General features: G+C 45.1%; 2 protein-coding genes and 1 long non-coding RNA gene across 4 annotated transcripts in view; 2 read left to right on the plus strand and 1 right to left on the minus strand.

Moving 5' to 3' along the window:
- Positions 1-946: 946 nt before the first annotated feature.
- nudt13 (nudix (nucleoside diphosphate linked moiety X)-type motif 13) lies at positions 947-10,293 on the minus strand. Its single transcript, XM_071902990.2, has 9 exons — positions 10,208-10,293; positions 8,441-8,659; positions 8,026-8,168; positions 7,115-7,222; positions 6,802-6,908; positions 5,478-5,603; positions 4,824-4,935; positions 4,064-4,218; positions 947-1,670 (listed from the first exon to the last, which is right to left on the minus strand). Exons 2-9 carry the CDS (start codon positions 8,521-8,523, stop codon positions 1,452-1,454), a joined length of 1,053 nt encoding a protein of 350 aa, XP_071759091.1. The 5' UTR covers positions 8,524-8,659; positions 10,208-10,293; the 3' UTR covers positions 947-1,451.
- Positions 10,294-13,938: 3,645 nt separating this feature from the next.
- Positions 13,939-15,632, plus strand: LOC139914632 (uncharacterized). Its single transcript, XR_011784781.2, has 3 exons — positions 13,939-14,116; positions 14,587-14,766; positions 14,827-15,632. It is a non-coding gene; the product is annotated as an uncharacterized LOC139914632 (long non-coding RNA).
- Positions 15,633-16,343: 711 nt separating this feature from the next.
- rpp30 (ribonuclease P/MRP 30 subunit) overlaps positions 16,344-21,356 on the plus strand; it is an 11,764-nt gene continuing 6,751 nt past the window's right edge. For both annotated transcript variants that reach the window (XM_078290859.1, XM_078290860.1), the window contains exons 1-4: positions 16,344-16,452; positions 18,161-18,219; positions 18,622-18,678; positions 19,512-19,577. In XM_078290859.1, coding sequence (XP_078146985.1) covers positions 16,371-16,452; positions 18,161-18,219; positions 18,622-18,678; positions 19,512-19,577 — 264 coding nt within the window. In that variant the 5' untranslated portion in view covers positions 16,344-16,370. The remainder of the gene's footprint in view (positions 16,453-18,160; positions 18,220-18,621; positions 18,679-19,511; positions 19,578-21,356) is intronic.

Genomic DNA, 21,356 nt, shown 5'->3' on the forward strand with positions numbered 1-21,356 from the left:
AAAAAATGTGCCTGTGTGTCATCAGCTGATGTCACTCTGTCCTCACTGCACATGTGCAGCAGGTGTTCCAGAGCCCGTATCACCAAGCGAGATCAGTGTGTCAGCAGCTAGCTTCAGGTTTAACCCTGGCTTCTCGGTCTCACGAAGGTGGTTCACTTTTAACCGGGGTAGATCACCATGGTAACTGATGCTGCACGGCTAACCTGCTCCGGAGCAGCTTCAGTTCAGGGTATCGGATCAAAACGTATGAAAGACCTTCTGACCAATCAGCTCTCTGGAAACAGGGAGTCACCATTCCTACAGGATCCCGATATGGACAAATATACAAATGAAAATCACAATAAAAAACTGAAACCTGTTCGGCTATTTTTGACTGAACAGGCAGTAAGAAGTGCTGTTCAGGGCGCCGTGTTCACAGACCAGTAGAATCACGTTGTTTTCCATGATAACTTATTATATTGGAGATATAGCAGGTAGGCAACTTAATTGACCATATTATTGATGGATTAAATTTACTGTTGCATATATTAATTGCACTGACTTTATTTAATTGGATTCCCAACGGTGTTTGGTTCAATGTCGGCTATTTATATTCCATTACCGCAGCCCTGAAGAACATGAGACCGACATTATGAATAGAAAATCTTTTTACAGCCTCAATGTGTCCACAAAGTATTTTATCAATGGAAAATATGTCCACTGTGTCCTAATGACAGACAGTTCCTCCAGTAATCCTCTCTAGCCTTGGAAGCAGAAACAACTTTTACTTTTCGCGGTTATGTTTTGTAATGCTGACAGTTATTCATTATAAGAATTTGTTCTTCTTGAGAGAAGAACCCAATGTTAGTAGCTATCCATTTCTTTCCGATACCCATGTGTTGAAAATGTCAGCAGGAAATATTAGGGCTTATATCATCCTATAATTAGGTCTATTGTCTATGGCGTTTATTGTTTGATTAGCCTATTTTATTATTTTTGCCTATTTTTAGGCTATTACTTATTTTTATAGTTTTGTGCTTATATTCTATGTCCTTTTCCCCGCTGAATCATATTACTTTTGCTGCACAACTATCTAATTTCCCCACGGGGATCAGTAGTTTCATCTTATCTTATCGAATTGTCTGATCTGAATCTGTCCATGTTGCATGTGATTGGCTATTTGTTACAAACCCCGCCTCTTTGTTTAGCCCCGCCTCTTTCATGTGAACATAGCTGACAGGTAAATCCTGGGCTGACAGGGCCGGCTGATAAGCAGCAGTGAGTTATCTGGATCTCATGTTAGTTTAGTGAAGCCGGCTGACTGTTGGACTCGCTTGGTGAGACGGGCGATACTCTGAACCACGTCAGACTGATGTGTGTGTTGGTCAGCTTGTTTCCCAGTCTGTGTTGGATCTGGATCTGGATCTGGATCTGGAGCTGATCTGAGTTCAGTCTGAAGGTGAAGCAGGTGTTTAAAGCGGCGGCGGCTCCTCCCCCTCCCCCCCCGCCCGGCTGCCTCTCTGCCGGTCGGCCCACTCCCTGATGAGGCGGTGGGCGATGGCGTGTTTCGGGGGCACCCAGAAGGGGGCGGGGCCTCCTCTCCTGGGCGGAGCCTGCACCTGCAGGGCGGAGCTGATCTCCTCCAGGCTGAACCAGCGAGCGTCCTCCAGCTCCGAGCGGTCCACGTCCAGCTGGACAGAAACACACAGAGGACAGACAGCAGCGTTCAGAGTGTGTTCAGTGTTCAGTGTTCAGTGTGTTCAGTGTTCAGAGTGTGTTCAGAGTGTTCAGAGTGTGTTCAGTGTTCAGAGTGTTCAGAGTGTGTTCAGAGTGTTCAGTGTTCAGTGTGTTCAGAGTGTGTTCAGTGTGTTCAGAGTGTTCAGTGTGTTCAGAGTGTGTTCAGTGTGTTCAGTGTTCAGAGTGTGTTCAGAGTGTGTTCAGAGTGTTCAGTGTGTTCAGAGTGTGTTCAGAGTGTGTTCAGAGTGTTCAGTGTGTTCAGAGTGTGTTCAGTGTGTTCAGTGTTCAGTGTGTTCAGAGTGTGTTCAGAGTGTTCAGTGTGTGTGTTCAGTGTTCAGAGTGTGTTCAGTGTGTTCAGAGTGTGTTCAGTGTGTTCAGAGTGTTCAGTGTGTTCAGAGTGTTCAGTGTGTTCAGAGTGTGTTCAGTGTGTTCAGAGTGTTCAGTGTGTTCAGAGTGTGTTCAGAGTGTTCAGAGTGTGTTCAGTGTGTTCAGAGTGTTCAGTGTGTTCAGAGTGTGTTCAGAGTGTGTTCAGTGTGTTCAGAGTGTTCAGTGTGTGTTCAGTGTGTTCAGAGTGTGTTCAGTGTGTTCAGAGTGTTCAGTGCGTTCAGAGTGTGTTCAGTGTGTTCAGAGTGTGTTCAGTGTGTTCAGAGTGTGTTCAGAGTGTGTTCAGAGTGTTCAGTGTGTGTTCAGAGTGTGTTCAGTGTTCAGAGTGTGTTCAGAGTGTGTTCAGAGTGTGTTCAGTGTGTTCAGAAGTGTGTTCAGTGTGTTCAGAGTGTGTTCAGAGTGTTCAGTATGTTCAGTGTGTTCAGAGTGTTCAGTGTGTGTTCAGAGAGTTCAGTGTGTGTTCAGAGTGTTCAGAGTGTTCAGTGTGTTCAGTGTTCAGCGAGTTCAGAGTGTGTTCAGAGTGTTCAGAGTGTGTTCAGAGTGTTCAGAGTGTGTTCAGAGTGTTCAGTGTGTGTGTTCAGAGTGTTCAGTGTGTTCAGAGTGTGTTCAGAGTGTGTTCAGTGTGTTCAGAGTGTTCAGTGTGTGTTCAGTGTGTTCAGAGTGTGTTCAGTGTGTTCAGAGTGTTCAGTGCGTTCAGAGTGTGTTCAGTGTGTTCAGAGTGTGTTCAGAGTGTGTTCAGAGTGTTCAGTGTGTGTTCAGAGTGTGTTCAGTGTTCAGAGTGTGTTCAGAGTGTGTTCAGAGTGTGTTCAGTGTGTTCAGTGTGTTCAGAGTGTGTTCAGTGTGTTCAGAGTGTGTTCAGAGTGTTCAGTATGTTCAGTGTGTTCAGAGTGTTCAGTGTGTGTTCAGAGAGTTCAGTGTGTGTTCAGAGTGTTCAGAGTGTTCAGTGTGTTCAGTGTTCAGAGAGTTCAGAGTGTGTTCAGAGTGTTCAGAGTGTGTTCAGAGTGTTCAGAGAGTTCAGTGTGTGTGTTCAGAGTGTTCAGAGTGTGTTCAGAGTGTGTTCGGTGTGTTCAGAGTGTGTGTTCAGTGTGTTCAGAGTGTGTGTTCAGTGTGTTCAGAGTGTGTGTTCAGTGTGTTCAGAGTGTGTGTTCAGTGTGTTCAGAGTGTGTGTTCAGAGTGTGTTCAGTGTGTTCAGAGTGTGTGTTCAGTGTGTTCAGAGTGTGTGTTCAGAGTGTTCAGTGTGTGTTCAGTGTGTTCAGTGTGTGTTCAGAGTGTTCAGAGAGTTCAGTGTGTGTTCAGAGTGTTCAGTGTGTGTTCAGAGTGTGTTCAGAGTGTTCAGTGTGTGTTCAGAGTGTTCAGTGTGTGTGTTCAGTGTTCAGAGTGTGTTCAGAGTGTTCAGAGTGTGTTCAGTGTGTTCAGAGTGTGTGTTCAGAGTGTTCAGTGTGTGTTCAGTGTGTTCAGTGTGTGTGTTCAGAGTGTTCAGAGAGTTCAGTGTGTGTTCAGAGTGTTCAGAGTGTGTTCAGTGTGTTCAGTGTGTGTGTTCAGAGTGTTCAGTGTGTGTTCAGAGTGTTCAGTGTGTGTGTTCAGTGTTCAGAGTGTGTTCAGTGTTCAGTGTGTGTTCAGTGTGTGTGTGTGTGTGTGTCTGTGTTCAGTGTGTGTGTGTGTGTGTGTGTGTGTGTTCAGTGTGTGTGTGTGTGTGTGTGTGTGTGTGTGTGTGTGTTCAGAGTGTGTGTGTTTAGTGTGTGTGTGTTCAGTGTGTGTGTGTGTGTGTGTGTTCAGTGTGTGTGTGTGTGTGTGTGTGTGTGTGTGTGTGTGTTCAGAGTGTGTGTGTTTAGTGTGTGTGTGTTCAGTGTGTGTGTGTGTGTGTGTGTTCAGTGTGTGTGTGTTTAGTGTGTGTGTGTTCAGTGTGTGTGTGTGTGTGTGTGTGTGTGTGTGTGTGTGTGTGTGTGTGTGTGTGTGTGCTGACCTGTGTGTGCTCGGGGCTCACAGCAGCATGGCAGCCCAGCATGAAGGAGGACTGAGGGAAGGGCCAGTGCTGCGAGGAGCTGAAGGAGACGCTCCGCACCCGCAGACCCACCTCCTCCCCCACCTCCCTGCACAGCGCCTCCTGCAGGCCCTCTCCTGCAACAACAGGTCTGTTACCAGGAGGCAGACAGACAGGCAGACAGACAGGCAGAGAGACAGACAGACAGACAGACAGACAGACAGACAGAGAGACAGGCAGACAGACAGGCAGACAGACAGACAGACAGACAGACAGACAGACAGACAGAGAGACAGACAGACAGACAGACAGACAGAGAGACAGACAGACAGACAGACAGACAGACAGACAGACAGACAGACAGACAGACAGAGAGACAGGCAGACAGACAGGCAGACAGACAGACAGACAGACAGACAGACAGACAGAGAGACAGACAGACAGACAGACAGACAGACAGACAGACAGAGAGACAGACAGACAGACAGACAGACAGACAGACAGAGAGACAGACAGAGAGACAGGCAGGCAGACAGACAGAGAGACAGACAGACAGGCAGAGAGACAGGCAGAGAGACAGGCAGAGAGACAGGCAGACAGGCAGAGAGACAGGCAGAGAGACAGGCAGAGAGACAGGCAGAGAGACAGGCAGGCAGACAGACAGGCAGACAGACAGGCAGACAGACAGAGAGACAGGCAGACAGACAGACAGACAGACAGACAGACAGACAGACAGTCTCACCCATGTCACAGAAGCCGGCCAGAGCGCTGTACATTCCCTGGGGGAAGGACGACTGTCGGCCCAGTAAACACCGTTTCCCATCAGACACCAGGACGATCACCACCGGGGCCATCTGGAGGACCAGGAGGACCAGGAGGACCAGGAGCACCAGGAGCACCAGGAGGACCAGGAGGACCAGGAGGACCAGGAGCACCAGGAGGACCAGGAGCACCAGGAGGACCAGGAGGACCAGGAGCACCAGGAGGACCAGGAGCACCAGGAGGACCAGGAGCACCAGGAGCACCAGGAGGACCAGGAGCACCAGAAGGACCAGGAGGACCAGGAGCACCAGGAGCACCAGGAGGACCAGGAGGACCAGAAGGACCAGGAGGACCAGGAGGACCAGGAGCACCAGGAGGACCAGGAGCACCAGGAGCACCAGGAGGACCAGGAGCACCAGAAGGACCAGGAGGACCAGGAGGACCAGGAGGACCAGGAGGACCAGGATGAAGATGTACATGAACTTTAACAGCTGCTAGTAACTTTGTCCATATTAACTGTATTAATTGTTGCTCCTTGTATTGAAACAGTCTTTGCTCTTGCCCCTCCACAGGGGGTCAGAGGTCAGGGGTCAGGGGTCAGGGGTCGGGGTTGGGGGGGGGGGGGGGGTGTTACCGTGGGGTAGTAGGTGATGCCACTGCTGCTGCAGACTCTCTGACTGCCTGCCTGGTTGCGGCTGGTCGGCTGACCGGTCGCACTGCAGAACCTGCTGGACTGATGCCAGCGCAGCAGAGCCTGGCCCTGCAGGACAGGACAGGACGGGACGGGACGGGACAGGACAGGACAGGACAGGACAGACAGGACAGGACAGGCCAGGACAGGCAGGACAGGACAGGACAGGACAGGACAGGACAGGACAGGACAGACGGGACGGGACGGGACGGAACAGGACAGGACAGGCAGGACAGGACAGGACAGGACAGGACAGGACAGGCAGGACAGGACAGGACAGGACAGACGGGACGGGACGGAACAGGACAGACAGGACAGGCCAGGACAGGACAGGCAGGACAGGACAGGACAGGACAGGACAGGACAGGACAGGACAGGACAGGACAGGACAGGACAGGACAGACAGGACAGGACAGGACAGGACAGGACAGGACAGACAGGACAGGACAGGACAGACAGGACAGGACAGACAGGACAGGACAGGACAGGACAGGACAGGACAGGACAGGACAGACAGGACAGGACAGGACAGGACAGGACAGGACAGGACAGGACAGGACAGACAGGACAGGACAGACAGGACAGGACAGACAGGACAGGACAGGACAGGACAGGACAGGACAGGACAGGACAGACAGGACAGGACAGACAGGACAGGACAGGACAGGACAGGACAGGACAGGACAGGACAGGACAGGACAGACAGGACAGGACAGGACAGACAGGACAGGACAGGACAGGACAGGACAGGACAGGACAGGACAGGACAGACAGGACAGGACAGGACAGGACAGACAGGACAGGACAGGACAGACAGGACAGGACAGGACAGGACAGGACAGGACAGGACAGGACAGACAGGACAGGACAGGACAGGACAGACAGGACAGGACAGACAGGACAGGACAGGACAGACAGGACAGGACAGACAGGACAGGACAGGACAGGACAGGACAGGACAGGACAGGAGGTAACAGAACAGAACATAACAAAACAATGTAAGATATCATAATGGGAAGATGACATAACGTAACATACTGCTACGTGCCGACCAATCACAACGAACAAACTGGCTTTCCATTATCAGCATAAAATGTGACTGAAGCATTTCTTTTTCTAAATGAAAACTAGAACAGTGTGAACAGCTAGTGTCTGCAGAGTATACAGTACAGAGAACCAGAAATCTACCGTTAGCAATGAATGGGAAACACACACACACACACACACACACACACACACACACACACACACACGGTGTAGTACCCACCTTGGCCACCAGAGGCGCCTCTGCTCCTGTCAGGAGAAAGAAAGCCTTCCTCAGGTCGATGAAGTTTCCCTCACACTCTTCCTCTACTGCTGCCTGCTCCAGCTCCCCTGCAACACACACACACACACACACACACACACACACACACACACACATACACACACAGCCAGTTGATGCCTTGCTCAACAGCAATATGGCTGTAGTGGGTCAGGTTTGAATTATTGTCACCGATTGGCCAGAAGGAGGCGCTGCTGGGTCTGTTCTGGTTCTGGTTCTGGTTCTGGTCCAGATCGAGGTCAGGTTGTGTTCTTACCGACGTCCAGACAGAACTGAGCCTGGTTCTGCTCAGTACAGCCGATCAGAACCGACTCCTTCACCATGGATCTGTCTTCACCGAGCCTCTGCAGGACGTCCTGCACATCTGACACACACACACACACACACACACACACACACACACTTTCAATTATATATATACTGTATTATATTTAACCAGGCACAGAAAAATCTCTCAAACATTTAGAACGTGACACTAAAACTCTCCACTGAAACTAACTAGCAATGCAACTAACATTCAGACCATGTGTCATCTACCTGTGGTTCTACCTGAGGTTCTACCTGAGGTTCTACCTGAGGTTCTACCTGAGATTCTCTACCTGAGGTTCTACCTGAGGTTCTACCTGAGGTTCTACCTGAGGTTCTACCTGAGATTCTCTACCTGAGGTTCTACCTGAGGTTCTACCTGAGGTTCTACCTGAGGTTCTCTACCTGTGGTTCTACCTGAGATTCTCTACCTGAGGTTCTACCTGAGGTTCTACCTGAGATTCTCTACCTGAGGTTCTACCTGAGGTTCTACCTGAGGTTCTACCTGAGATTCTCTACCTGTGGTTCTACCTGAGATTCTCTACCTGAGGTTCTACCTGAGGTTCTACCTGAGGTTCTACCTGAGATTCTCTACCTGTGGTTCTACCTGAGATTCTCTACCTGAGGTTCTACCTGTGGTTCTACCTGAGATTCTCTACCTGAGGTTCTACCTGAGGTTCTACCTGAGATTCTCTACCTGTGGTTCTACCTGAGATTCTCTACCTGAGGTTCTACCTGTGGTTCTACCTGTGGTTCTACCTGAGATTCTCTACCTGAGATTCTCTACCTGTGGTTCTACCTGAGATTCTCTACCTGTGGTTCTACCTGTGGTTCTACCTGAGGTTCTACCTGAGGTTCTACCTGTGCTCTGCAGCTCGGCCGGTCTGAAGCCTCCCTGCTGGTTCCGCAGCAGCAGCGGCTTCAGTCTGTGGAACAGAAAGAAGCGTCCGCTCTGCAGCGCCGCGACGCACGCCGCGTCATCCTGCTTCAGCCGGTTCACATACCTGACCGACACATCAACCAGCCAATCAACCAATCAATCAATCAATCAACCAATCAACCAACCAACCAACCAATCAATCAGTCAAGGAGGCCTCTATAAGGACTTTAGGAGGTAACGAAGGAAACAGTCTAGGAAGTAGGGAAGGAGACAGTCTAGGAGGTAAAGGAGACAGACTAGGAAGGAGGGAAGGAGACAGTCTAGGACAGATGGGAAGGAGACAGTCTAGGAGGGAGGGAAGGAGGCAGTCTAGGAACTAGGAGGTAAGGAAGGAACCTCATCCTGGAGACGAAGCCTGAGCAGCAGCGGGACGGCGGCAATATCCTGCCAGAGACCAGAATCCTCAGCGGCTTCAACATGGCCGCCAGACTGGACCGGACCGGACTGGATGGAACCACACTGGACTTGACTGGACTGGACTCCTGGATCAGTCAGTGATTTCCTACATTTCCCAGAATGCCTTTCGACATCCACCAGAGAAGAGGGTTCTCTGTGCTGTATGGTGTAGGAGAGAGAGAGAGAGAGAGAGAGAGAGAGAGAGAGAGAGAGAGAGAGAGAGAGAGAGAGAGAGAGAGAGAGAGAGAGAGGGAGTGAGTTTCCCCTGACAGGAACCCAGCCTGTCTCTCTGCTGCAGTGCATTCTGGTCTCTCTCCTGCTCCTGCAGTGCATTCTGGTCTCTCTCCTGCTCCTGTGGTGGAGAAACTGGTCTCTCTCCTGCTCCTGTGGTGGAGAAACTGGTCTCTCTCCTGCTCCTGTGGTGGAGAAACTGGTCTCTCTCCTGCTCCTGCAGTGCATGCTGGTCTCGCTCCTGCTCCTGTGGTGGAGAAACTGGTCTCTCTCCTCTTCTACGATGGATTTCTCCCTGTATGATTGTTGAACGTCTCTTGGTGCAAAATGGCGGCTCTAGAAAGAAGCCCTCGCTCTTTGATTCTGAGGGACTGACACCAAAACCTGACGTTTACCGCTGAGGTTTTACATCCTGAAACATTTTCTCATATCAAACTCCACTGGAGCTGCTGGAAACATCAAAGCAATGAAACATCTCTAACAGCTGTTTATTTACAGTGTTTCCTCTTTTAAATGAAAATATGAGTTTTGTTCCAAACTGATTCTGTAAAAGTTATTTTGTCAACCAAGACTTCAGTTTCCAACTGAGCTCCACATAATACACTAAAAATATATATAAAAAAATAAATTAAAAAAAAGCAAAAACAGCACAGATGATTTAGAAAACTGAAAGATATTCAACAATCAGCCCCTTCATCAATGTTTCTGTTTGATTTAACAGAATGGAATAGAATAAATTAGGGAAAAAACATTCTAGTCCATAGCTGTAACTGACAGCTGGTAGGTATGGCTGCAGAAAATAGACAGAACCACAAAAACCATCAGATCACTTTAACTTGAAAGAATGTACTATCAGGAAAAAGTCCATTTTAACCTTTAACCCACAGCTGTGGTACAACTGTCTGTAACGGCTGTAGTAACGAGGCATAGCCATAACACAAATATGAGATATTCATGCCAAACTCTGTTAAAAAATCGGACAATTTAATGCGCCTTGCTTATCGGCAAACAAAAATACCTCGTAAGTCAGAACTAAATACATTTTCTGAGTCGGCAGATTCCACTGGAAACTTCGGCATGAAACTAATCCAACAAGTAATTCTTAATATTAGCAAAATTCCGACCTTAAGAACTAGTTCGCCTGTTATTCCCACTGTCCCATGCAGCGTGTCGGGAGGTTACTACATGACATGAAACAATAATAAAAGTTCATACTGAATTTTAATTAGAGTTGTCTGTTGAACCAGATGTATGCCGAATTTACCAGCAGACCATTATGAATCCTAAAAGGTGTTAAGTGATAGTCGACGAGGTGTGTGTGTTTACCGACAGCCACGCTAACTTTAAGTTGCCATATTTTTGAATGAAGTTTGGTACAACGTTCTCTTTCTTACAAGAGAAAACGGAGCGTATCGGGACTAGCAGCTCCAACATACAGACAACTTTGATCTGCTGTTAAAATCTATTTGAACCCACCGAGGCTCTGCTGTAGCGGAGACCTGCAGCTGCTTTACGGCAGAACCGGAGAATCTTTCATAAGCGACCTCAAGCGCTTCTTCTTCTGCTGCTTCTTCTTCTTCTTCTTCTTCTTCTTCTTCTTCTTCTTCTTCTTCTTCTTCTTCTTCTTCTTTACTTTGCAGCAGACTGGTCGCTCCAGCGAGCTGCTGCCCCCTGCAGGAACACACGCTTACTCATCTTTTGGAAAGTTTATTTATTTTATTTTATTTTTTCTTCTAATTAGAGTATTCAAATATACAACAAATTGGCAGTGACAGTTCTTTCTATATCACCAGAGTAAACTGAGTACAGTACATGTCATGAGGCAATATCCAAAAGGAAGCAGAGAACAAAAAAACAAAACAAAACAATGAATAATGAAATAGTAGGCTAAATTAAAAGAAAAAAAAAGAACAATACATACATTCCAGGGGTTAAATTACTTTACATTGTGTAAATACAGTGTCATTTTTGGGCCTTCATGCTTTTCATACATTCTAGAGATTTGGAAAATGTTGCTAATTCAGACAGACAGACAGACAGACAGACAGGCAGACAGACAGGCAGACAGACAGACAGGCAGACAGACAGGCAGACAGACAGGCAGACAGGCAGACAGACAGACAGGCAGACAGACAGGCAGGCAGGTAGGTAGGTAGGTATAAAAATACAAGAAAATAACATTTTTGTCAAACTGTCAAAGAGTTAGAATGAGCTAAAAAGGCAGGTCAGACATTAAAGTGATTAAAGTGTTTTCTCCTGCAGCGTTCATGAAGCCGCTCTGAGTCTCAGGTCCTGAAGTGCAGCAGCAGTTCCTCTAACGTCCAGAAAGACTCCAAACCGCCCAACTCCATGACCACACTTGAGACTTGACTTGATGCATGAAGAGAAGACTTGAGACTTGACTTGACTTGGGTTCTGGTGACTTGGGACTTGACTCTGACTTGTACTTTGATGACTTGAAAAGGTTTCTAAAGTCTTGACTTGAGATCTTGTGTTTGTGTAAATGACTTAGATTGAAAGTGATGAGATTTGTTCCAGCGGACGACTGAATTTAAATTCTGTTTTCTGAATTTGTATGGAATGATTGAATTTATTGAAGTTGAAACTGATTATAGAAATCAAACTCATGATGCTCTTACCAAGTTTTTATCCTATTAAAACCATATTGCATTGAAAAGTCCTAGATATTTAGTTTTCTTTAAGATATTAAATTGATACTGGACTCTTGATTTGACATGGACTTGACTTGGTAATCTACATTTAGACTTGGGAGTTGACTTGAGACTTGTGCCTCAAGACTTGAGACTGACTTGGGACTCGAGCAAAGTTGACTTGGTCACACCTCTGGTCTAAGACATCATGCTCATGTCACTCTCCCAGCAGGTCGTCCCGTCACAGCGTGTGATGTCAAACCACCGTGTCCTTCTCTCCCCAACAGCCCCGATGGCGGTCCTCTACCCGCGGCAGGAGGCTAGCTCGCCAGGCTTGGAGAGGGACCCTCTTCTCCCTACCGCCACCAGGGAACAGGAGGAAACCCCTAATCCAGTTAACCAACGGTGGGGCCCGGCGCTGGTTGTTTCAGACCCGATAGCCAAGGCGCCCCTCCTGCAGGATTTTGAGGAAGAGGAAGGGTTGGTTGGAGAGGAGTTTCTCGTGTCCGAGGACGAGGACGACTCCTCTTTCGTTCCCCTGACTCAAACTGTCAGTGGCAGTCCCCTCGACATGTCGGCTGCGAAGAGAGTGAGGGAGGGTACACTACCCCTTCCCACTCTCAGCGTCGACATGCATGACGTGTGCAAACTGAATATTCCCTGGCCCACTGTCGCAGCAGAGCGCCCCCGGTCTCGCTATGAGGGGAGGAAATTGCCCCAGGCCAAGAGGGCTGCTAGGCTGCTCCTCCCAGTTTTCCTCCTCCCGGTCTCCTCCCAGGAGGAGGTGTCCTCCTCCTGGATGGAGAATCCATACTCCAGCAAGACCCCCATCCAAGGGGCATCTTCTCTGGATTTTGAAGGGATGGAGAGGCATGCCATGGCCCGTCTGCCACCGATGGAACCATTGATGGCAGCTCACCTCCACCTGAAATCACAGGGATCTTTGGCTCCACCCTTCACCTCTTCTACATGCAGAGGAGGTGCGAGGCGAAGAAGAAGGAGCATGAGGTTTTGCAGCTCTGTCTCCTACGGAAGGCACAGCCCACGGCACAGTCGTCTCCCAGACAGACCTTTGCCCAGGTGGTCTCCAGGCCGAACACCCCCTTCCGCGTTCCCAAATGCCCTAAGGTCCAGGTCCCCGCTCCGGCGTCTCCCAGAGCCCCCGATGCTAAAGGCGCCTGGTCCAAGAAGCCCTTCAACCCTGCTGCTACACGGGCTAGCGGGCCAGTTCTGACTTCCAGTTAGCAGGTGAAGGGGAAGAAGGCATCTTAGAGGTCTACCCCACCACTGGGGGGACGGCTGACGGTGCAGTTTGCAACAGTGCAGAGAAAACACTGTTGCAAAATGGTGCTAAGGGTGACAACACCCTTAGAGGGGGCTTCTGCTCTCTCGGGGGTGAATTGGCCCAGAAACGCTGTCCCAGCACTATCAGGGTGCGCATGGGCAGTAGTGTCTGGTCACACCGACTGGCCTCGGCCGCTGGAGGCCAGCGTTATGGCGCTGCAGGGAAAACTCAAGGGTAGTGCGGGCTATTGCACCGGCCGGACGGTCCTGGCTCCTCGGTGCTGCTCGGTGTCGGTCTGGCTCTGGGTTTCCTCTGTCTGGCTGCTGGAGCCGTCCTGTTCTGCAGAGCGCCTCGCCCCGCTGACGCCCTCTGACCTCTGACCCGAGGGTCGTCGGTTCAAATCCCCAGACGGCTGGGGGAACTGTGCGTGGGGAAAGGGAACGGGTTCACACAGCTGATGTTAGCTGATGTATTTTATTTCATGGGACATAACACTGTACAGCTAGTAGCCTCCGTTAGCACAGACTTGTCTCTGACCCTGTGTGTTCTGTGTGCAGCTGTTTTCTCCCCTTCCTCTGTACGTGTGTGTGTGTGTCTGGGTGTGTTGTGTGTGTGTGTGTGTCTGGGTGTATTGATAATCAGCCTTAGTTCACGACCGAGGGCACAATCACACCGACAGTTGGTTTTCTTTGAACCATAGTTGAAAAGTTAATTGTTGTATTTTAGTATTTGGTTCCTTTAGGTTCACACTGACCGACTGCAAGCCAACCAGGGCTTAGAAACAAAAGTCACATGACCCACAAGCAGCTCGTTTCTTGTCCCACATGATGAAATCGAGGGAGGGGCTACGGATCTGCCCCGACACGGTCATCATGCCCAGGATCTCGAACGCCACTGATCGGATTTTCATGACACTAAAGGGAATGATGCGTGTCACTGCTCCGTTCTGACATTTTTAAAATTGGCCTAAGGGCGGCACTAGACTCATTCTACCCATAATCCCTTGCGTTTTGGGGTGGTTTCCTGTAGGTAGTTGGATTAACGAACCGCACCGCAGTTCTCTTCTTAGAGGACTGAGACTCTCCATGCGTCTCAGTGGCGTTATTTGGTGAATCGTTCTCACTGGGACAAACACACCGACTAAAGAAGGAAAATAAACTGATCTGAACATGATGGAGGGGACGACCTTTAAGACTTAAATCAACAGGAGTTACAGCTGCTGTCAGTAGAGTTTGAAATCTGATGACTTTGGTTTTCCCCTTGTGTGTCTAACCTGTTTCTGCCTCTGCGCCTGCAGACCGGTCTGATCCAGACTCTGACGTCCTCCACTCGGCACTGGGAGGGTCTGGTCTGGTACTGGGAGCTGTGGTCCTGCTCAGCGGGGGGGTCTTTTACTGGAGGAGAGTGACAGGCTGAGGGGAGAGACAGGTGGAGCCTACAGTATATCAGGTATGTACTGTTTATATTATATATACTGGGATATTTACATTAGTCCAGGGAGAATCATTCAAATAAAAGTACTGAAACTGGTGTACATGCACATTAAACTGGTCAATATGTGCAGTAACCTGGTTTACATATACAGTAACCTGGTTCACCTGTGCAGTAAACTGGTCTACATGTGCAGTAAACTGGTTCACCTGTGCAGTAAACTGGTCTACATGTGCAGTAAACTGGTCTACATGTGCAGTAAACTGGTCTACATGTGCAGTAAACTGGTCTACATGTGCAGTAAACTGGTTCACCTGTGCAGTAAACTGGTGTACAGTTTGAACATTTTCAGAATTGAAGCCATTGTAAAAATGGTTTATTCTTATTTATATTCCATTCTTCTTTGCTGTATCCTGTTAATATTTGCTGCTGCAGCGAGCCAGTTTCCCCACAGGGATCAATAAACTTCATCTGATCTCATCACAGAGGACAGAGACCAGGAGAAAACCAGCAGGACCAGTCCAGCTCTGGTTTCCAGTTACAGAAAGACCAGTCCAGAAGAGACGGATCGGCTCGCGTGGCTGAAGTCCAGCTGAGCTAATATTACTGTCCTGCACTCCTGATCTTGTTGTGCAGCTTTGAAAAATGACTTTTTCTCATTTCTTTTGGTTCGATGATTCTGAAGAAGAAGACAGACTGTGGGAAACTCTCTGTGTGAAGTCTGGGAGAAACGATGATGATATCTGCTCTCCATGAAATCTGAGTTTATTTGGGATTTTAATATCAAAGAGGGACAAAGGTCCAGAACGACACCTGGATCCCTGCAGTTTTAAAGAGCCAATCAGCACTAAGTCAGGGTTCTTGAGCCGTAAACCTGCTATGGCTTCTATATAGTGAACAGCGTTAATGCTGGACTTCATTTCAGCAGTTTTAGAATGAAGTCCTGCATCCAGAAACTGGTTGCTGCACTGAAACTTCTGGCCACGCCTCCATCAGTGATGTCACAGTGATGTCACAGTGATGTCACAGCAGGGATTTTGCCTTTGGCAGCAGCAAATACTTTGCACAAATGTAAATTCTCCAACTCCAAAACTCACTTCAGTGCCTTTAAGAAAGAGTTTTAATTACACATTAGTCATAAGTCAGTACGGTCCTCCAAAACAAAAAAGCTATTAAAACAATCAAACTTTGCATATCAGGTATTTATATGATATTGGACCTTTTTCTTTTCCCTTTTTTCATTTCCTTTGTTTATTGATTTGTTCAACATGTTTTAGTTTGTCTATTATTTTATTTTCATCAGCCCCTTGACATCCATACTCTCCATCCTCTGTTCATGTAACATTATCTTGTACATTAAGTCAGTGCTTCATGATTGTATTATTCGTGTTTTCAATTTAAAAAACAAAAGCATCAAATGCTTTTCAAATAATCACCGCTATCACAGAACCTGTTTGTTAGACTCTCTGTGACTCTATATTACACTATATGACATGACACTATATTAACCTGTTGTGTGGATGTGGGCTGGACACCTGACTGAAAAAATAAATTACAATCTAATTAAAACAATTAAAAAGTGTTCAGGTTGTCAGGTTCCATCACCAGATCACCAGACAGCAGCAGGCGGGGAGCAGGAGACCAGGTGAGTTATAATATGAGGTGAGGGATGAACAAAATCAAAACTAAATATTCATATATCTTCAAAATAAAAGCACCAACAAAAATCACAACATACAAAAACCAAAATGGAGAAAACAAACTGAAACCTAAAACAAAATAAAAGCACAAACCAAAATGACACCCAAAATCACAAAATATATATAAACCAAAATGACGATTCAAATATATGGAAAAACAAATTGAAAACTAAAAAAAAAAAAAAAAAAAAAAAAAAATTAAAGCACAAACCAAAAAGAAAATTCCACATAAATCCAAAAGCCAAATCCTAACCCTAACCAAAATAAAAACTCACTAAAAATCAAAACTCAACTGAGCTAATTAAAATGTAAATGTCTTTAAACGACATACAACAGTGCTGATAATTTTATAAGTAAAAGTAAAAAACAAAACTCATAGCATAAATGTATGTACAGTACTTATAGCACGCACACGCACGCACGCACGCACGCACACATAAATGTACATACAAACTTCATACACACCGCCACATGCGTCTTAGGTCTTAACTAGAAATAGTCGGGTAGAACTACACTTCCCATGAGGCCGTGCGGCTCCACATGTTCCTGAAGCCGCCTCTCTCAGCTGCATCATGTCTGTGTTTATGGATTTAAACCTGAGTTCCACAACAGACAGGAACAGACTGCAGAGTGTGATACAGACTGCAGCTCACCGTGAGTCAACTGACGCTTCAAACGGTTCAAACCTCAGAAACAACAGCGGAGTTTAACGAGTTTAAACCGAGGCAGCAGTGTGTGTGTGTGTGTGTGTGTGTGTGTGAGGATGCTAACGCTAACTCAGCTAGCTGACTAGCATCGGCTGATACTTCAAACTTATGGACCCAAGTTGGTCCGGATAAGTTTCAGTTAATTATCGAAGTTGTTAGATACATAACTAGCATGTTAATTGGTCAGTTAGTCAGTTGAGTTGATTAGTTCAGGGTTTCTCCGCTCAGATCCCTTCTGTTTCTTATGTTGCAGAAAACTTCACGCCAGACTCCATTCAGAAATCTGTCAGTTTTACGCTTGTCTGCTTATTGTGAAAAATACAAACCTGGTAGAGCAAAGTGTAACAGTTTGTACAAACTATTAGGAGCCAGTGGAAGAATCGGCGTATAAATAATCCAACAAGCTGCCCGTTATTTCAATAAAATCTCTACTTTTATACCTGGTTCATGCTGCTCGCTGCCGCCCACCACCTGGTGTTACTGTTAGATAAAGATAATGTGATACTTAATAAATCCCCGTGGTGACAGCAGCAGCAAAAGTAGAAAGATGGAGCAGGGAAATATACAACTATGATACACACACACACACACACACACACACACACACACAGGGTGTAAGGTACTCTATGAACCAGTAAACCCTTAAAATACTCTTACATTTACATGAATTCACCCCTTAATTCATGCAAAATCCCCTTAAAATGAATTAAGGGAGTTATTAATGGAGGAGACAACATGAAAACCTTCTTAAACTCCCCTTAATGTTTGACTCCTTACTTTCTAATTTAATGTAAAATTCAGGCAGACAGGAACTTTCCATTAATAACTCATTAATAACCTGTAAACCTGCACAAAAGGCATGAAAAATCCCTTAATTTCTAGAGTCTCTGTGAATCAACCCATGAATAAATCCCTTATAAACCCATGATACTAACCTTACTTTATTAAAGCTGTTATTTTTAATGGATAATGAATGTTTATGTAATGAGAAATTAAGGACATTTCAGGGATAAAATGAAGGGGTTTGGTTTCATAGGAGGTAAAAACAAGAGTAACAATATTCAAATAGAAGGTTTGTAAACATTTGCTGCCAACAGTTTCAACACTTAGAGAGATGATGAGCAGCGGAAAGAGCAGCAGACAGATATCAAGTAAATAAAAGTAGATATATAAATCTAGGTATGTATAAAGATGTTTGCAGTATGTGTATGAGTATATTATGCATGAATAAACACTGTAAAACAAAACATCTCAGTGTGTGTACAGTCTGAAAATAAAATTAGTTTATGCAGATTATAACTAACTAACAGGAAGATCAATGCATCAGTTTCCATTGGAGCTCGGTCATAATTCAATATTATTGTTTATCGTCTTTCTGTAAAATCAGATCTGTATGAAATAATGAGACGGAGTTGTCATGATACACAGTTCTGTTGTTTAAATTAAAAAATACTGATTAAAATCTCACAAAATGAAATTCAAAACACATTAATGAATAAGTTTTAGTGTGTTGACAGATCTCATCTCATTATATATTCATAGTGAAGTCGTTTCTTTGGGTTCTGGTGATGGTCATTTTGTCCATGTGAGTCCAGTGATGTCATGTTGACCCGGTGATGTCACTAACCAGGCTCCGCCTCCTCTCCCTCCTGCAGTCGGATACTCGACGGTCGCCGTAAACCACGTGTTCGAACCCACCGGCAAGAAGAAGCAGGTGGGTCCGGAGGAGACGCAGTGCATGCTGGGAAGGTTCTGGGCGTAAAAACAGAAACTCTAACTGTGATGATCTGACTGCTGCACCTGTGATTTAAACTGATTCACATCATCACGTTTTCTTGTCGTAAACTTTTTAGAAGTTTAAAATAGTTTACAGAAAAGTGATTTAGTTAAAAACCAGATGAGTGAGCGGATTCTCTGAGTCTGAGTCTGGTGAAGGTTTTGATTCTAAAACTCCAGTCTGGACCAAACTCTCTGAAGAAATTACTGCAGACTCTGAGATTTGGAAAATTACAGAAGTTCAGATTGCGATTTTGATTTTCTTTTTTTTTTTAATTAATTGTTCAGATCCAGATCAGTCTGGTCCTGATCCTGATCCTGATCCTTCCTCTGTTTACAGGAAATCCCCAAACCAACTCCAGTCTCTGAGCTGTTTGACCAGCTGCCAACAGTCCAGGTATGATGAAGATGATGATGATGATGATGAGGATGATGATGAGGATGATGATGATGATGATGATGATGATGATGATGATGAAGATGATTTTCAAATGTTTCTTGACATTCAAAATCTTTTGTCCTGTATTGCAAAGCTGATTGAACAGATGAGATTAAACTGTATTGATCCTGTGTGGAGCCGCAGACCGACCTCAGTCTGGTTTCTCCTGCTCTGGTTCTTCTTCAGAACCAAGAAACCAAAACCTGCAGCAGCCTGTCTCACTGCTCAGTGTTCACCTGTCTCACTGCTCAGTGTTCACCTGTCTCACTGCTCAGTGTTCACCTGTCTCACTGCTCAGTGTTCACCTGTCTCACTGTCTGTCCAGAGACTGAAGCTTACATTTACAATTTGTCTGTCTGTCTGTCTCTCTCTCTCTCCCTCTCTCTCCCTCTCTCTCCCTCTCTCTCTCCCTCTCTCTCTCTCTCTCTCCCCCCCCTCTCTCTCTCTCTCTCTGTCTCTCTCTCTCCCTCCCTCTCTCTCTCTCTCCCTCCCTCTCTCTCTCTCTCTCTCTCTCGCTCTCTCTCTCTCTCGCTCTCTCTCTCTCTCTCTCCTCTCTCTCCCTCTCTCTCCCTCTCTCTTTCCCTCTCTCTCTCTCTCTCTCCCCCTCTCTCTCTCTCTCTCTCTCTCTCTGTCTCTCTCTCTCCCTCCCTCTCTCTCTCTCTCCCTCTCTCTCCCCCTCTCTCTCTCTCTCTCTCTCTGTCTCTCTCTCTCCCTCCCTCTCTCTCTCTCTCCCTCCCTCTCTCTCTCTCTCTCTCTCTCTCTCTCTCTCGCTCTCTCTCTCTCTCTCTCAGGGTCGGTCCAGGTCGATCAGAGTCCTGAACAGACTGACCATCCTGGTTTCAGACTCCAGTCACTTTGTGAGTCTCTGATCCTCTTCTGGATTCTGAAGGAAATCTGAAATCTGAAATCTGAAATCAGTGCTTCATTGTTGAATTCATTAGAAAGAGTTTGAAATGTCTTTAAAATGAGGATTTGGAGCTCAAGCAATTTATTTCTCAGTCAGTGTTGCAGTTCTGAATATATTGAAGAACAGCTATGAATATATTGAAGAACAGTTCTGAATATATTGAAGAACAGTTCTGAATATATTGAAGAACAGTTATGAGTATATTGAAGAACAGTTATGAATATATTGAAGAACAGTTATGAATATATTGAAGAACTGCTATGAATATATTGAAGAACAGTTATGAATATATTGAAGAACAGTTATGAAGAACAGTTCTGAATATATTGAAGAACTGTTATGAAGAACAGTTCTGAATATATTGAAGAACAGTTATGAATATATTGAAGAACTGTTATGAAGAACAGTTATGAATATATTGAAGAACAGTTCTGAATATATTGAAGAACAGTTCTGAATATATTGAAGAACTGCTATGAATATATTGAAGAACAGTTATGAATATATTGAAGAACAGTTATGAATATATTGAAGAACAGTTATGAATATATTGAAGAACAGTTATGAATATATTGAAGAACAGTTCTGAATATATTGAAGAACAGTTCTGAATATATTGAAGAACTGTTATGAATGTATTGAAGAACAGTTCTGAATATATTGAAGAACAGTTCTGAATATATTGAAGAACAGTTCTGAATATATTGAAGAACTGTAATGAAGAACAGTTCTGAATGTATTGAAGAACAGTTATGAATATATTGAAGAACTGTTATGAATATATTGAAGAACAGTTCTGAATATATTGAAGAACAGTTATGAATATATTGAAGAACAGTTATGAAGAACAGTTATGAATATATTGAAGAACTGTTATGAAGAACAGTTATGAATATATTGAAGAACTGTTATGAAGAACAGTTATGAATATATTGAAGAACAGTTCTGAATATATTGAAGAACAGTTATGAATATATTGAAGAACTGCTATGAATATATTGAAGAACAGTTATGAATATATTGAAGAACAGTTATGAATATATTGAAGAACAGTTATGAATATATTGAAGAACAGTTATGAATATATTGAAGAACAGTTACAAAGAACAGTTATGAATATATTGAAGAACAGTTCTGAATATATTGAAGAACAGTTACGAAGAACAGTTCTGAATATATTGAAGAACAGTTCTGAATATATTGAAGAACAGTTCTGAATATATTGAAGAACAGTTACGAAGAACAGTTCTGAATATATTGAAGAACAGTTACAAAGAACAGTTATGAATATATTGAAGAACAGTTCTGAATATATTGAAGAACAGTTACGAAGAACAGTTCTGAATATATTGAAGAACAGTTCTGAATATATTGAAGAACAGTTATGAAGAACAGTTCTGAATATATTGAAGAACAGTTCTGAATATATTGAAGAACAGTTCTGAATATATTGAAGAACAGTTCTGAATATATTGAAGAACAGCTATGAATATATTGAAGAACAGTTCTGAATATATTGAAGAACAGCTATGAATATATTGAAGAACAGCTATGAATATATTGAAGAACAGTTCTGAATATATTGAAGAACAGTTCTGAATATATTGAAGAACAGTTCTGAATATATTGAAGAACAGTTCTGAATATATTGAAGAACAGCTATGAATATATTGAAGAACAGCTATGAATATATTGAAGAACAGTTCTGAATATATTGAAGAACAGTTCT

Source organism: Centroberyx gerrardi, chromosome 20, assembly GCF_048128805.1.
Source record: "Centroberyx gerrardi isolate f3 chromosome 20, fCenGer3.hap1.cur.20231027, whole genome shotgun sequence".
NCBI classification, from domain to species: Eukaryota; Metazoa; Chordata; class Actinopteri; order Beryciformes; family Berycidae; genus Centroberyx; species Centroberyx gerrardi.